Source organism: Protopterus annectens, chromosome 5.part1 (assembly GCF_019279795.1).
Source record: "Protopterus annectens isolate FY-2018-M chromosome 5.part1, PAN1.0, whole genome shotgun sequence".
Taxonomy (NCBI): Eukaryota; Metazoa; Chordata; order Ceratodontiformes; family Protopteridae; genus Protopterus; species Protopterus annectens.
In genome coordinates, this window is record NC_056736.1 from 512,909,781 (window position 1) to 512,927,431 (window position 17,651).

The window sequence follows — 17,651 nt, forward strand, 5'->3', positions numbered from 1 at the left end:
AGCCTGACTGCCATTTTGTAGTTAGCCGTTGAGATGTAAGCATGTATGTTTGTAAGCTCTGTTTGTTAATTAGTTTGTTCATATTTGATGATGATGCTATCTATCCTGATGTGTTTGCATATATTAAAGCATCAGAATGAAACCCCAAGCCTTCTCATTATTTGTATTAGAGACAAATAAGTGACACAGTCCATTAAAACACAAGCTCCTAGCTTTAAAATAACTTTCCTGAAGAAGAAAGTATATTACACAATGACCCCCCATTAATATTCCAAAATGTGCATGCTGATTGGTCAGCGTGCACGTTGTAAATCAGAGTTATAGTAATGGAAAAAGGCCCGGTTGCCCGGACTTTTTCCATTAGTATAACTTTTTTTTTTTTTACAGCAACGGAGAATGCAAGATCTCTGTTGCTTTTTACACAGTCTCGCTATGTTAAACGAGCTTAATATAGTGAGAAAGCTTTAAAAAAAGTAATGGAGATCTTCCTATCTCCATTCCTTTAACATAGCAAGACACTTTGTAAAAAGCAACGGAGATCTTGCTTTCTCCTTTGCTTTTTTCAAAGCTGTCTCGCTATGTTAAACTCCTTTAACATAGCGAGACAGTTTGTAAAAACAACGGAGATCTTGCTTTCTCCATTGATTCCACCCACAGCTCTGAACTGCCACAGAATATCAGACAGCTGCAGAAGGGCAGCAAGGAGGTATTATACAATGCCATTATTTAAGAAAAGTAATTATTTTTTTTCTTAAATAATGTCATTATATATAATAACTCACTTCTGGGTGTGGGTAATGCTGGATTTACCCACAGTTGTCTTTGTTTGGCCACTCGGGCTGCCCGTGACCAAACCACACCAACCGTGGGTAAATCCAGCATTACCCACACCCAGGCGTGGGTTATTGCTATAATAATAACTACAAATATTAAATGGAAGGCTTTTTCCTCACAGGGAACTTATGTGTCCAGCAAATGAACGGCACAAACTGACCAATGATCCTCAAAACCCACAGAAGAGTATCGTGCTTGGCAGCAGTAAATCTCTGAAGGGTATGGTGTGCAAACTTGCTTTTAGAAAGCTCTGTGTGAGCTTCCTGACAGTTGAAGTGCATGGAAGCTGCCCTGAAGATTCTGATGCTGGTTGGCTCTTATATCCTTGGCAGGATATAACCCACATAGCTAACGCTGCTGTGAAAGTGATCAATATGACGGCCATCATTAGGCTGCTAAATAACACAGATTCAGAAGACAAACATGTTACAGTCACTGCGTGATATGTTGTGACATTATGCTTTCAAAAAAGTATATCATCATATATCTCTCATATAACTTTACTGTTATGCTGAATTTTTGCAATAGAAACATCTGCTGTAAATATTTTATTTTATTAATATAGGATGTGCTTTTGCTAGGCCATACTTACTTTAGCTCCATTCTCCAGTAAAACCTTTGCACAAGCAACATGACCACCAAGGCAGGCTTCATGAAGTGCAGATATTCGATCCACCGTCACAATGTTCACATTAAATCCCTGAAATGTATAAAAAATATGGAACCTTAGTTAAGCTACCAAGGACTTCATTTATTTATTTATTATTGAATCAGTTGCTGACTAGATTGAAAACAGATCCACAGTGGATCTTCTTCAGCCTGGACCCAATGTAACAACAAGCAAAAGCAAAGAATATTAAACTTAAGTGCAATGATATATAGTTATTGTTTCATATTCACAACTCATGGCATCTACAATTGCAAATCAGACACAGAGGTAAAATATCTTTAACAAAACAGTTACAGCTAACTCTGCTAACTACATCTTTGGGTAACTGATTTTTTCAAACAATTCAACAACAGATAAGACTATAACTATAAAGACATATATCTCCAACAAAGATTCTTTCTTTCGGCTTTTCCCGGTTAGGGGTTGCCATAGCAGATCTTCTGTCTCCTCATGCTTGGCAGTGGAGTTTTACGTAGACTGATTCCCAAATAAAATAGCATAGATCTGTATAACCCTTTCTTTGAAAGCTAATTAGCATCTTTCCAATAAGAAGCAATATATAATCAAACCACAAATGAAGGAGAAAAAAATATTTTAACTGATGTGTAAAACAATATGAAGTCATTTGATTACAAGGAGGTCAAATCTGCCTGAGTCGGCAATCCACAGCCCTGCAGCACAGAACGATAGAGCCCAGATGATCCATGTTTGACTAACAGCACCAGCATGCGATGGACTGGATGGAAGAGGATAGAAGTGAGCAGCCAATGCTGGCTCGCTCATCCTAGGAGAAAGGAGGCTGCCTAGGCTACAATACCAGACCTTAGAACCTGGCGAGCTTCATACTGCAGGCTGTTTAGCACACATGCACATCCCTAATCTTGCCACTGTAGAGCTTGCAGTGCTGCCACGGGGTGGTAGGAGTTACTGCACACTGTCTGTCAGCAATAGGATGCTGCACCAGCATAATTTATCTCCTCACCAGTCCCAGAAGTGGGCCAGGTTAAGCCCAGTGGAGTGAGATGGGTCCAGTAGACCTGGCGAATGAGAAAAGGAACTGGTTGGTGGTAGCCAATGGTCACTGCAGGAAGATAAGGAAGGAAAAAAATCTTCCTGTGTTGGAGATAGCTTAAGTGAATATTAATGATCTCATGGAACTTACTGACAAAAAGAGTAGAAAAATTCCCTTAGTGTGTATATCCAGCTCAAATTTTCCTCTATTATACATAAATGCCACTTCAGGTTTCCCTGGAAAACAGGACACAGGCCAACAAGAAAAGTACATTACAAAGTATGGAAAATCAAGACAAGTATGTTTTAAAAATGAAAATGAAGAATTATAAACTTAAATAAGATGGGTAAATATAGATATGGACTACTCAGTTTAGAAGTTTGCATCCATCAGTATTAAATGGGGTGTAGTAAAATAGAATGTTACTGTTGTCAATTCATAATGCAGTCATTGTTTGAGCCTGTAAGAAGAAACAACAATAAAACATTTGTAAAAGTCAATAATATACGAGTATATTACATTACAAATACATAACAAAACTTTTTGGGATTACTACAATGGCATAAGAAATGTCTAGAACTGATGAACATCCATTTGGAGACATGACAGACTGTCAGAGGGGCCAAAAACAATTAGAACTTCAACAGTGTATCTTTTAAATGTGAGCCAATCTGTAGGTTTCATCACACAGATACTATTAAATACAGAATCATGCATTGTGTGATGCATGTATAGAGAAGAAGTAAATATTCACAATCCTGGAATTAAATAAGCTACATTCATGACTAGAAGCTTTGTTAATTACATGCATTGGGGTATTCTTTTTATTTATTTATTACTAGGAAGGCTGCCTGGTACAGATCTAGTCAGTAATCCACTTATTATTTTATCTGTGAACTGAGTGAATGCCTTAACTTCATCTGACTCATTGTAACCATATTATAAATGCAATGACTATGAACTAATTACAGTTTTGATCACACCACGATATCTGGTGTTTACTAGCTGCTGACGTATTAAATAAAAAAGATATAAATGAGTTATAATGCAACAGGGTGCAATGCTTAATTACACACAGTAGGAAGTTATAATTCTTAATATAGTTCACCTGGAGGGCATTGTGAAGCTAATCAAACATTTCTCCATGAATTAATTATCAGTTCTTTGATTTAATATACTGAATTAGTAATAACAGCCTGCAAATTAATGGTAAACAGGACCTGAATTAAAACATAAGTTGAATGTTAATTTCTTTATGTTCCAGCAGGCATGGGCCTTATCAACTTATGTTTTAATTCAGGTCACATACTATCCCTGATAGACCAAACACATAATGAGAGGCAAATCCATATGACAATCTTCTTATCTGGTACTATATTTTGCTAGAAACCTGGCTGAATTTGGCCATATGATCAAAACTATACTGAGCTATTGTAAAAGAAAAAAAATACTTGTACAGGAAAACAAAACAACATAAAAAGGGAATACTGCAGTTAACTAAGGATTTTGCTAGGAAGATATGAACAAAAAGATTGTACTTCAGAGATTTATTTATATTTATTAATTGCCTTTTTTGGCTGAAGTAGTCCTACTGGGCTGTTGTAGCCACTTTTCAGCAGTGGCCTAGTAAGAAAAGCTCCAGTTAACAAAACAGTCAGATGACAGTAGAAAATTTACATTGCGAATTTGCTTTGTTGAGGTATATAGGGGCAATGTAGGTATGTAAGTACCGAGGTAGTCTAGCAAGGGGAGTGCAAGAGGAGGAGAGCCAAATGTTTTCAAAGTGTTGTGTTAGCAAGATTTTGAATCTAGATACATTGAGTTATTCTCCGATCTTGCTAGGAATAGAATTCCAGATTGTGGAAACATAACTGAGTACAGGGACAGACCAGCAGAGCTGTGGGGTTTATTTATGGTCAATAGGGGCTAGTGTGTGGAGTGAAGTGATTGTACAAGCGTATAAGGCTCCATTAAGGCTTGAAGTGCAGAACAGTTTTATGCTGAGCAGATTATATTATGAGCAGTTGCTAAACAGATTACAGAGAGATCATATGGAAGCTCTAGCCAGCCTAACTGTTTTAAGGCTAGGCAGTGACAGGATTTAATGACTGGTTAGTTTATAGGATAGGAATATCTAAAGACTGGAAGAGAGGTTCATAATATAATGAAATACATAAAGGGAAGTTGCAGCTGGACATAAAAGGACACAAAGAAATCAAAATAAAACCATGTCTAGGCTTGTGTCAAAATTTGCTTAATGAGATAGAGACCTGGGTACTCAAATTGACAACAATCTCACATTCGACCATCATGTGGCGGCAATGGTCAGAAAAGCCTTTTAATTGGTTCATCTTAAAAGTAAAGGGATTGCATCAGGAAAAAAGAAGGTTATTACCTCTCTGTATTCCTCCCTCATTAGACCTATAATTGAGTATAATGCCCCGTTTGGAATGTACCTCTCCAAACACCTGCACCAACTGGAAAGGCCACAGAAATACCTCATAAAGAGAATCAATGGCCTCCAACACCTGTCCTCTGTGGACAGGCTCAAATCACTATCACTCTACTTGGTATCATACAGATTGCTCAGAGGTGATCTGTGTCTCGCCTTCAAGGCAATATCAGACCCTGTCCTACTAGAGATGCTATACATCCGTAAGTCTAACACCTTGCGCATTACCCACTCGCTAGGCCTAAATCTAATATACAATGTCAACAAAACCTGCTGGAAAGACAGGTTTGTCTCCCAGAAGTTGCCTCCTCTCTGGAATAGACTTCCCATACATGTCAAACAGAGTGCCTCGCTGACCCTCTTCAAGCACAACCTTGATGAGTGGATGGGAAACCACAAATTTGTCCCAGGGGTTCCACCTTTGTCTCTCATTGACAGGGGCAACATGTGCTAACTGAGGTTTCTTTTTTGGGGATAAACTCTTGGCTAGGCTTGTAAGGGCCCCAGGGCCATTAGCCTAGTAACCTCATATGATCCTGTAATCCTATGATAAGAGGCCTCAGAATATTCACAGCAAAGTACAATAGTGAAGTGCATATGTGATACAAAATTTTCAAATACTTCAAGAAAATGTGTAGTGTTCAATAGGGAGACTGTTTTCACAAAAAATATTCACAAATACAAGGGGTCATACAACATAGCAGGAAGGGCAATATGATGAATATTTACTGCCTGAGACACAGTTAGTGTCTTCTTTAGAGCAGCAACAGATTGCAATCTGCTCTTCCAGTGAACTTTAGCTGTGATGTCACAGATGAGGACCACAAAACAGTATCCCAGACATCACTGCTAATCAGTGACAGCTCCAGAACACTGATATGGCTGCATCTTTCTGCAAATTATGCAGACTGCCAAAAAGTTTCTGTACTCCATATTTTGCAAGTAAAAACTGCATTCCTCAACTAGCAGGTATTATGGTGGATTGTGCCTTTACAGGAGAGAAGTTGCTTTAAAATAAACTGGCTGCTCCACATGTTTTCCTGAATAAATATTTGTTTGTATATGTGATTTTTACTAAATAGAGGTGCTCCTCCCCATGAGAATGCTGCCTTATTAAATTAACCTTACACAAGTAAACTTCCACGAGTCTTAAAGCTGTTTGGCTGTGTATTCTGTCTACTAGTTCTACCAAACTATTAATTTATTGGCCTTAAACTTTCAATCAGAATTATATTCACCAACATTATTATAGTTATCTCTTCCTCTGGTTAGATGTGTCGAACTAATCTCCTTAAACAACTAAGTAATCTGTATTTTGATACTACATGTGCAAAAACTGTGGACAGCTACTCAGCAAAGATGATTTTAAGCTACCCCAACACACCCCCAACTTATATACACCAACTCCACGGCTGTACAGCAGTAGGATAAGGACAATATACCATACCTTTGCAGAAAGTGGCTTTCAGCTATAAAGCCACTGCAGTGTTGTCAGGGTTGGAGGTGGTAATGATATGAACAGAAGCAGGGTTACTGCTTTCAACCCAGACTGATATGAAATGATGAAGCAATGAAAGACACATCTCTTCCACATTATTTTTAACACAATCAAGTACCTCCCTGGTGTTCTTAATGTATGTTTCATTCAAATTTACAAAATCTAGACAGAATAATCATGGTTTGTTAACATTGATCTACTGAATTTAGAGTTGAAATCATACTGCTTATCAGTCAAAAAAGTCATATTTCTGGATATATTCCAGGGTTTATTCATAAATAATTGTTTCAAGATTTTTTAAGTTTAATTATGTTGGCTGCCAAAAAATTAATAGCTAGAAAATGGAAGTCCAAGTCTACACCGATGGTATCTGAGGTATTGAATATTACAAAAAATATAAAAGAACTGGAAGAGGGATCTTTAGAAAAGGGAAGGGCAAATTAAATTCAAGTAAATGGAAATTGTGGCAACAATACATGCATAATAATGAAATCTTGCTTGAAACTATAAGGAGTGGGGGTTAAAGGAAGGCAGGAATTCAGCAATTTTTTGTAATGTTGGTCTGATAATAGTAGCAAAGAAAATATATGTGACATATATTGTATTTAAATGGAAAAAGGTTAAAATGTTTGTTTTCTTTTCTGTTAATGCATGTCTGCCTATGTATTAAGTGATAATTTAATAAAGGTGTATATAAAAAAGATTAATGCATATAAATTAATAAAAAGATGGAAGACACCAGCAGTAAACTGATATTTCTGTGGTCACCAACATGAAATGGCGACAGATTTTTTTCTTCTACGTATTCATTTAGGGTACAGTGGAATGACATGACTTGCATTGTTATGTGTTGAAAGAAGGCTTCAGAGACAAGAAGTTATTTAATGACTTGCAAAATTAAAATTACAACACTTGTAAAAAAGATAATATCGGCCATAAATAATGGCATTAGGACTATATGCATTACTGCAGTGAAATTTGGTTAGGGAACATTATTTTTATTTTTTTCATGGTTAGTTGGAGAGAGTGTGTGATAAATGACTGTATAAATCCCATCCATTCCAATCTGCTATACTCAAACAACAGAATGGTACACACTACATACCTTGGCTTAAAATGGCCTGCAAGGGCAGCTAGCCTAGTACTTATCTATGAACCTATGAACATACAGGATTTATACTACACAGCTGTGGATCAAAGTTATAATCTCTGGATCCGTAGGAATTTGGCTATCTTTCATTGAACCTTGCATCTTCCAATGCAGTCTTACCAACAGTAATTGAAACTTTTTAAAAGTTAGTGTATGCACAAAAATACATGCATACACACAGAAACAATGTTTCCAGAAAGGGGAAATGAAAACTCTCTTATACCAATATTCTCTCTTCCCAATTCACAATAATGCTGCCACCAAACAGAATTCTCTGACAAATCAATAACATCTTTAAACTCATAAACGGTAGTGAGCAGTCACTCATCTATGTGTGTATATCAAGCGGTGGTCAGTATACCACATTAACATTTATACCCTTAAGCCAACAAACATTTAAAACTGAATAGTAAAATTCAATAGATTAAATACATTAAATAACCTCTTCCACATGAAACCGAAATATGCAAACAGGAATAATCTTGCACAAGACAATTAAAATAAAAGTCCTAAGCAGACATTAGACATACAGCAGATTCATTCAGCTGGTTTAGTCCCTATAATTTGTGTTAACAAACCATGATTATTAGTTTCAAATGCTCTTTTTAAGTTAAAGAATATGTCTGCAGTTACGTTTTGTAATGGAGAAAAGAGACATTGATCTACTAAATTTAGATTTGAAATCATACTGCTTATCAGTCAAAAAAGTCATATTTCTGGATATATTCCAGGGTTTATTTATAAATAATTGTTTCAAGAATTTTTGCTAAAGTACAAATATTTGCTGTAGGTCTTCAGTCTGTGGCTACAATGGGCAAAGGAATTGTAGGAAGAATGACAATGAAATCTTGCTTGAAACTATAAGGAATTTGTTTGTTAGATCCAGGTTAAAAATATAGACTAAGGGTTTACAAAGAACTGCATATCCCAGCTGTAGAAGTTTAGGGTATAACTTCTGAAATTTTGGACTGTATTTGTAGTCAACATTTTGCGTGTATTCCACAACTGTCTTTTAAGTAATAGATCTGATAGTTAAGAAGAGTAATGAACTAACTTGCAAACACAGGTTACATATTTTATTGTTTGGAGGTTGTAAAACATGGACTTGGTAGGTGGTACAAATACAGAAATAGCTTTCTTAATACGGACAAAGTATACTGATTCAAATTGTTGGAAAAGACCATCTTAGGAAAAAAAAAATCAGTTTGAATGTATTACTTCACTGGTGTTACAATAATTCTTAGATTTCTCGGGATGCTCAGCTTGTAAGTATCTGTAGTACTCATATTTAGCTGCATTTGTTTTTCCCTTGCAGAACATTTCAAGTATTGATACTTTTGCAATCCTTTCCAGTATCAAACTTTTACTAGATGCTTTATTAGCAGTCGATAACTTAATAAAATGTGGTTGACAACTGCACTCGAATCAGGAGAGGTTTGGAGCTTTCAAGTGATCACTGCTTAGCAGTAAGTCAAGAATGTTTCTGTGCAGAAGGAATTAAACTAACACCTGACCATAGAAAAACATATCCCAAATACCAAAGGAAGTCAGGGATGTGGAATCAAAACTGACTCAAGAACTTAGTTTTTTTAGGTAGCAGCAAGAAGGCATGCTTGAAGCATAATTGTTGTATGTCATGGTTGTAACCATACAGCATGCTGAGGGGTATTAGACATAAGAAAAGCCATCAAATCAAAGACAGAGGCTTAATATGCATTGCTAACAAAGGAATCTCCATGCCTGATCAAAGGCAAATGAGGCAAGGCCAGGAAAGCAGTATTTACTGCAGTCATCAAAGTGAAAGTCTGATTTTGGAATGAGTTTGATGAAGCTATGGAAAGATGTTCTAGCGAACCAGGGAGTGACTCTGGGGAGGAAGGGAGGGAATGGGATATTGCCTTGACTATTTTCAGCAAGTCTGGAGAAACATTGTTGGGATGTGGACAAGGTGAGGAACTCCTGAACCTGTTGGAGACAGTGCCAAAAGCAACTGGTGGAATAGATCCATATGCGTCATACAGGTCTTTGGGTTGACCAAACATTTATGAAGAGGCAGAGCTGCAGAACTGGATGCGATCCAGTTGGAAATGCTGAATTTCTTGAAGTGTCCAAGTTAACATGCCTTTTCAATGTTGCATAGAAGTTGGGAACTGCTTCTCTGAACTTGTAAAGTGGAGTAATGATCCCCAGTTTTAAAATGAAGGAACAAGAGGCCATGTTCCAGCTACAGAAGAATCATGCTCTTCTGCATTACTGAGAAAATTTTCACAAGGGAGATAGAATGGCTACATCATTTGATATCTGAAGATTTTCTTTATTTGTGAGGACCAAGGCAGGTCTGTCATGGTAACAGAACAAAGGACTAGGTTTTTGTCTTTGCACAGATATTTGAGAAGTTAAGGTTAGTTTGTCAGTACTGCCTATTGGGTTTACTGGACCTGGACCTGGATAAGACATATAATCATATTACCCAGAATGCCTTGAGGAAGATAAAATAAAACTACTGTCTCCTATGTACATTCCATTTGAGCTCTAAATTAGCAAAGTGACAGCTTTATCTGTATTCACTGTGTTAAGTTGAATACATTCAAGGTGGCCTGATTGCCTTTCCACCTGTTCGTAATCTTCATGGACAATATAATAAGTACATGAGGCTTGTACCTGTGTTTGTAGATGATGTGTTCCTCTGGACCTCAAATGACAGTTATCTGTGTACTGCAATAGAATGGTTTGATCGCAAAGTTGAAGTGATAGGGAGAAAAACACATCAAACACAGATGCAAAGGTTCTCTCCCGGAGAAAAGTGAACTGCTCTCTATACATAAATGAAAATCAGGTACGTCAAAGGGAGGCATTTCAGCATCCTGGTATATTTTGTTATGAATGAGGAAGGGGAATTAGGAAACTGACTAATGGATGCATGCAGCAGCAACAGTATCCCAAATGTTGGCCCAGACACTGGTGGTGAAATCAGAACTAAGTCATAGCATGAAAGCTTTCAGTTTTTCAGCATCTGTCTCCATTGCCACATATTGCCATCCATTTTGAACAGAAGATTACATCATGGATGTGAGTGGTAAACTTGACATTCTATTACATGGTTTCTTGACTTATTCTGCATGACAGAATGTGGCGCTGAGCATTCAGGGAGGACCCTGTAAGACAACCTATGACCCCTCAAACTGAAAAGGGAGCCACATGAGTTAGGTGCCTCTTGTAGGAAACATAACCACCATCCTTTACGGGGAACAGACCCCAGGCAGATATAGCACATGCTAGATAAATTATACTGTTCACTATGTCTGAGGATCCCACATGCTCAGCTAAAGACTGCAGCTGCCTGGCCTAGCCTGCCTGCTCACCTTCATACCCCTGCCCTCATCTCTAGGACAGCCAGTTTTAAAGACTGACATGGAGGGATGGATGGATGGATGGATTGTTAATAATAAAAGATGGGCGGATTATTTATTATCAAGGAACACCTATTATAGATCCAATTTAGAACTAAAGACCTTATCTCTAAAGCTTCTTTCAGCAGCAGCAACAACAATGTTCCACCTATCATCTGGAAAATACAGGTGTCGGCTTCCATCCATTATTTAAATTATTGCTAACAGATTGCCATTTGTGCATTTTTTATGCAACAAAACTTTCATCTAAATCTACAACCACTGCTACTCTGTTGTGTTACACTTAGAAGGTACAATCTCAAATGACACTGATATTGTCCAGAAAAGCAGTTTAATAACAGGCCTAACAGGCCTCTTCAATAGCTGTAAATATTAACTCTGCTGTAGAAACTAGTTAGGGCAAACACAATTCACTAACAGAATGGTGTTTGAATGCATTCTAAATCAGTCAGCTCTCCATATATTTTTTTAATAGGAACATTTAGTTTGATACAGTGAGCACCGTCATACCTCTCAACTATCCAGATTTTCCCAGAATGTCCAGATTATTGCCTCATATTTTGCATGTTACTCATACAATTTGTGGTTTTCTGGTAAATCAATGAGGATTGAAGTCACTTAATGATGGATATTTAAGTTTAAAACTCCATATCTTTCAGAAAATGCATATTAACACAACACCTTTTATTCTAGCAACTTGCTAAGTTTATAACAGCAATATTTAAAATATGTCCCTATTTTTGGGCCTTTGCCCCCTACTGTTTTTGGATTTGTCCATATTTCTTGTGCTAAGAGGTTGAGAGGTATGAGCACTGTCCAGGTTCAGTGTTGAAAGAGTGTACATATACATATATAGCTTGAGCAACATAAGGGGTGTTAAAAGTAGAAATAATGTTCAGCATTCATTTTTTCTATAAAGTAGCATAATAAAACTACTATCTAGGAGCATCATCTATCATTATATAGCTCCTGCATAAGGTCCTGTTAAATCAACACTATAAAAGCTATCTCATATACTCAGCAAATTTGTCACTGTGTACCTGACCCAGCAAATCAGTAATCATCTAAAAATCTACTCTTTTACTGACAGCATTGCTATATGAACATGCCACTCTCAGATCATTCTTCATGACAGTTTTGTCTCAGAAGGCTGTCTCAACTCTTTTACAATAGATGCACATTCACGAGGCTTCAGTAAAATAAAAAGACACATGCTCACTAAAGTGACACTGCTTCTAATGCTGCAGTGTGGCTGCATCATCACACACTCACCACAGTGACACTGCTTCTACTGCTGCAGTGTGGCTGCATCATCACACACTCACCACAGTGACACTGCTGATACTGCTGCAGTGTGGCTGTATCATAACATGCTCACCACAGTGACACTGCTGCTAATGCTGCAGTGTGGCTGCATCATCACACCCTCAACACAGTGACACTGCTTCTACTGCTGCAGTGTGGCTGCATCATCACATGCTTATCACAGTGGCTCTGCTTTTACTGCTGCAGTGTGGCTACATAATCACACACTCACCACGGTGGCACTGCTTCTACTTCTGCAGTGTGGCTGCATCATCACGCACTCACCACAGTGACACTGCTGATACTGCTGCATTGTGGCTGCATTATCACATGCTCACCACAGTGATACTGCTGCTAATGCTGCAGTGTGGCTGCATCATCACACACTCACCACAGTGACACTGCTTCTAATGCTGCAGTATGGCTGCATCATCACACTCTCACCACAGTGACACTGCTGATACTGCTGCAGTGTGGCTGCATCATCACACAATCACCACAGTGACACTGCTTCTACTGCTCCAGTATGGCTGCATCATCACACACGCTCACCACAGTGACACTGCTGATACTGCTGCAGTGTCGCTGCATCATCACAAGCTCACCACGATGACACTGCTACTAATGCTGCAGTGAGGTTGCATCATCACACACTCACCACGGTGACACTGCTGCTAATGCTGCAGTGTGGCTGCATTATCACACACTCACCACAGTGACATTGCTGCTAATGTTGCAGTGTGGCTGCATATCATCACATACTCACTACAGTGACACTGCTTCTAATGCTGCAGCGTGGCTGCATCATCACACACTCACCACAGTGACACTGCTTCTAATACTGCAGTGTGGCTGCATCATTGCAGACATCTTGCTAAAATGACTACCCATATCTCTTGCATTTCATTATCGAAACAACCTGTTTGGCCAACAGCAACATATACCTCATATTACTATTGTTGCTAGTCCATTTGTTTCTGGATTTGCATTTATATCATTCCATTATTTTATTAGAGGTACTTACAGTGTAAAGTCACTCACTTTGCTTTGCCCATGCTGGTCAGTCTATTGTGCTTTTCATACTTCTGTAAGAAGTAAGCACACTTTTCAAATCACAGTTTCTCAGACAACAATATTATGAATACAAAGTATATTAAATATTCTCCTGGTGGCAACACACCTATACTGGAAGATATCCTGCACTGGATATCTATAACAATTCCACAAGAAATAATACTACTATGTGATGTGAATGTCATTTGACTGGACATAAACTCTAACTCTCCTACATCTAGCTTGAACTTATATGGTTTCACACGGCTAATTAACAGCCCCACACATTACAGCAATACATCAAATTCCCTATTAGACTGAATCCTAGTGTCAGACCCTAGCAAATACACCACCTCAGGTACTATCTTTGACTATCGCAGTGATCATATCCCAAACTATATAACCAGACATTTCACACATCCACTTAAACAGCATGTTAATAAAATAACACACAACCTTTCCAAGTTTAACCCAGCAATGTTCACACTAACATATCATCTATTAACTGGAACTTCCTAAAAATCATCTCCTTAGATGATGTTGTGAACAAATTCAATAAATCTTTCCTGAATATGCTGAATAGCCTAGCACCTCCTAGAAAGAAGAGACTAAAAACAAATAATGCAATCTGGCTATCCAAGAAGAGTAGAATGTTAATGCAGAATAGAGAAAAAGAATGGCAAAAATATAAAACACCTCAATATCTTGAAAACATCAGAGCACTTCACAATTGTACTAAAAAGCAAATTAATGAAAACAAAAAATATACTATCATAACTTTCAAAAGAATAGTAAATACAACCTCAAAAAATTCTGGATAGCCATTAAAGAAATCTTGCATCCTAAGCATAAATTCAACCCTAACACCTCTTCCAATGAGTCATCGCTTGACTGCAATACAATTCAACTCATATTTCATATATAGCATATCATCGCTAACCAAGGATTCCTCAACATCTAATCTTAACCCTGCCCAGCAGCCATATAGCACCACATCCACTTTTGAACTTCAAACCTGTGCTCACATCCTGTATGTAACTAATCTTAAACAAACTCACACCATCCTCTACTTCAGCTGATGACCTTCCGAGTAAATACCTTAAAATAGCAGCCCTATCCTGTCACAGTCCTTATAAATAGGTCAGTCCAGGAATCCCATGTTCCCTCTTTCTGGAAAAAGTCACACATTATCCTTCTGCACAAAGGACTAAATTCAACAGATGTTACTAACTCTAGATCTACAGCAATCTTACCCCCACCCTCTCCAAAATACTTGAAAAATATATTCAAAAACAACTGCTAGACTATCCCCTGCAGGAAGAAATCATATCCGCACACAACATGCCTCCCATCCATCCCATAGTACTAACACTGCACTTCTAACCTATAGATACTGTCAATAAAGCTAGAGATAATGGCAAACTAGTCCCCTCCTTAATTCTAGAATTATCTAAAGCCTTTGACGCAATTTGTCACAGCCAGCTTCTACTTCAGATGTCCTCATTAGGTCTCTCTCAGCCCACCCTTCTATGGTTCAAAAGCTACTTATCCAAATGGCACTCCACCCTCTCTCCATACCTCCCAGTCATCACCGGTGTACCACAAGGCTCTATCCTTGGTCCCCTCCTCTTTACCATTCTCACCAACACCCTCCACACATACATACAACAGGCCTCACTAATACAGCATGCAGATGACTCCACACTCATTTGCATATCAGAAAATGTGGCACACTTCCAGAAAATTACTCAGTAAGGTTTAACAGCAACTGAAACATGACTTTGAAACTCACAACTCATACTCAACCATAATAAAAGCAAACTACTACTTTTTTCCCCCTAAATCCTTCTGCCATGAAAAAACTAAATTTAAAGTCCTCTCTCTTCATAAGTACAACCTCATAGAAAATTATTAGGACAGGTAGTAGATTATAATCTTAAATCTGACCTGCATATACAAAATTGCATAAGAAAAACTCTAGGAATGCATTATAGAGCCAAAAACGTTCTCACCAACATAAATAAAGCTACACTTGCAACTACTTATCTCCTCCCCACACTTCTTTGTGGAGCTCCCATTCTTATTAACCATTAGACATTACAAAAATTAAACTTGAACAATGCTGTAACAAAGTTGCTAAATGTGCAGCAACTGCCCCTTTCAGAACCCACCACTTTATAGCACTAAAAAACGAAATTGGTTAGAACTATCCCATCAACTAACATATACACAGCTTCTTACCACCTTTAAAATTATCCAGCATCCACGTGCTTGTCCAGCACTAAATAACATTGTACACAACAATGTTCCTAGTCAGTCATTACGATCCAGTGATGAAAAACTCCTTTAAGTCCACAAACCTATCAGATCTCCTGGGTATTGTCTGTACTCGTACCATGTTGCTAAGGCCTAGAACTCCTTATCTCTATCCATCAGGTCAATACCCTACCTCCCATCCTTCAAAACCATTCTGAAAGTCTTCCTAACCAAACACTGGCTCTGTTCTTGCTCAACAACAGGATAAGCTACATCCCTAAACATGAACTAAAATCTGTTGATATTTCCTTACTCTCCCTTCTTCACTCATTTCCTTACTTCTCTCAATTTCTCTCACCTGTTTTTTCTCTCTAAATATACCATAAGCTTGTTTTTCTCCCACTTTGGATTGCAATTCCCATTTGCATTAGGGTCTATGTTAAATCAGCAAATGCTTAAAAAAGTGAACGCTGATTTATTGACCCTCTTTAAACAAAAGTTTAAAATCCCAAACACCAATTTTTTCCCCCAGGGAAAAAAAAAATCACTGTTCCACAAAAAAAAAAAAAAAAAAATAGAAGAAGAAAAAAACCCTTCAAAACAGTAAATAAAGTGCGGGGCTTCACACCCCACACACCCCCGATGTGGGGGGCTGTGTCCTCCACACCCCCCACTTAAATATGCCAACTCCAAGATTGCACCACAGTGGAGGAAATGGCCAAGTCCCAAAAACTGCCCAGCGATTTGTTTCCCTGGGAAAAAAATCGCTGTTCCAAATGTTTGGAATTTTCTGTGTTCACTTAAAGAAGGTCGATAAATCAGTGTTTGCTTTTTTAAGCATTCGTTGATTTAATATAGATCCTTGTATTATACTAACTTACCTTTAATTTCTCTATAAACTGGCTAAAATTTTAACCATTAAATCATTGTCATATAACTTGCATCTGTTCTTAACCAATGTTTTCGTAATATGTCTAATTTGGTAAAATTATTTAAACTGTAGTCTTTTTTATTTTTTTATAAATTTTAAAGACTGTAAAATTATTGTGTAATACTTTGGAGCTTTTCTCACTGGCCATCCGCTGAAAATGGGATCCTACACTGTTGGACTTTTCCGGTAATCAAATGTCAATAAATAAATAAAACAATGAATGAGTAAATAAATGAAAACTCCTTATTTACTCTTTCCTAGGAGCCAGTCAGTCTTAAAGACAAAAGAAAAGTTAATCTGGCAAAAGTAGCAACTGAACGTACAGATGGTTTGTATACTGTTATGTGCATAACTGTGTTTGAGTTCATACTAACATGTCTGCTTGGGAGACTCCTGTCAAAAGTGCCTAGCAAACCTATGTCCAGCTCTGGTCTATTTACTATTTCCTTGATGTAGTCCCATTAGTTTTCATGTTACGACTGGTATTCTAACTAATACATCATGCAATTTTATAATATCCTCTCACAGTACAGACATGCTCATTTTAAGACTCTTTAGCTCATATACAAGCCATTGTTTGTGACTATTGTATAGGAATACCTTCTTTTTTATTATGCCCAGCAGCCTAGGCATTACTTTTTTCATTCTTTCACAGCACCTCAGCACTCTGCACACTTCCTTGTATCCTGCTACTCACATCTGCATGCTCACACATTGCCCTCATTTCTACAGTGTCACCGCTGCACACTTCCTTGTATCCTGTGACTCACATCTGCATGCTCAGGCATCACCCTCATTTCTACAGTGACATTCCACACACGTCCTTGTACAGTGCTACTCACATTTACAAGCTCGTGCACCACCCTCATTTCTACAGTGTCACTGCTGCACACTTCCTTGTGTCCTCTGACTCACATCTGCAAGCTCAAGAATCAGCCTCATTTCTACAGTGTCACTCTGCACACTTCCTTGTATCCGTCTACTCACATCTGCATGCTCACGCATTGCTCTCATTTCTACACTGTCACTGCTGCACACTTCCTTGTATCCTGTGACTCACATCTGCATGCTCACGCATCA

The 17,651-nt window shown here is 38.0% G+C and overlaps 1 protein-coding gene across 3 annotated transcripts in view; it reads right to left on the minus strand.

Annotated features, from left to right (window-relative positions):
* The window catches only part of LOC122803493 (ankyrin repeat and SOCS box protein 11-like), a 279,636-nt gene that overhangs the window by 103,108 nt on the left and 158,877 nt on the right, over positions 1-17,651 (minus strand). For all 3 annotated transcript variants that reach the window (XM_044073127.1, XM_044073128.1, XM_044073129.1), the window contains exon 3: positions 1,427-1,534. In XM_044073127.1, the coding sequence (XP_043929062.1) occupies positions 1,427-1,534 (108 nt within the window). The remainder of the gene's footprint in view (positions 1-1,426; positions 1,535-17,651) is intronic.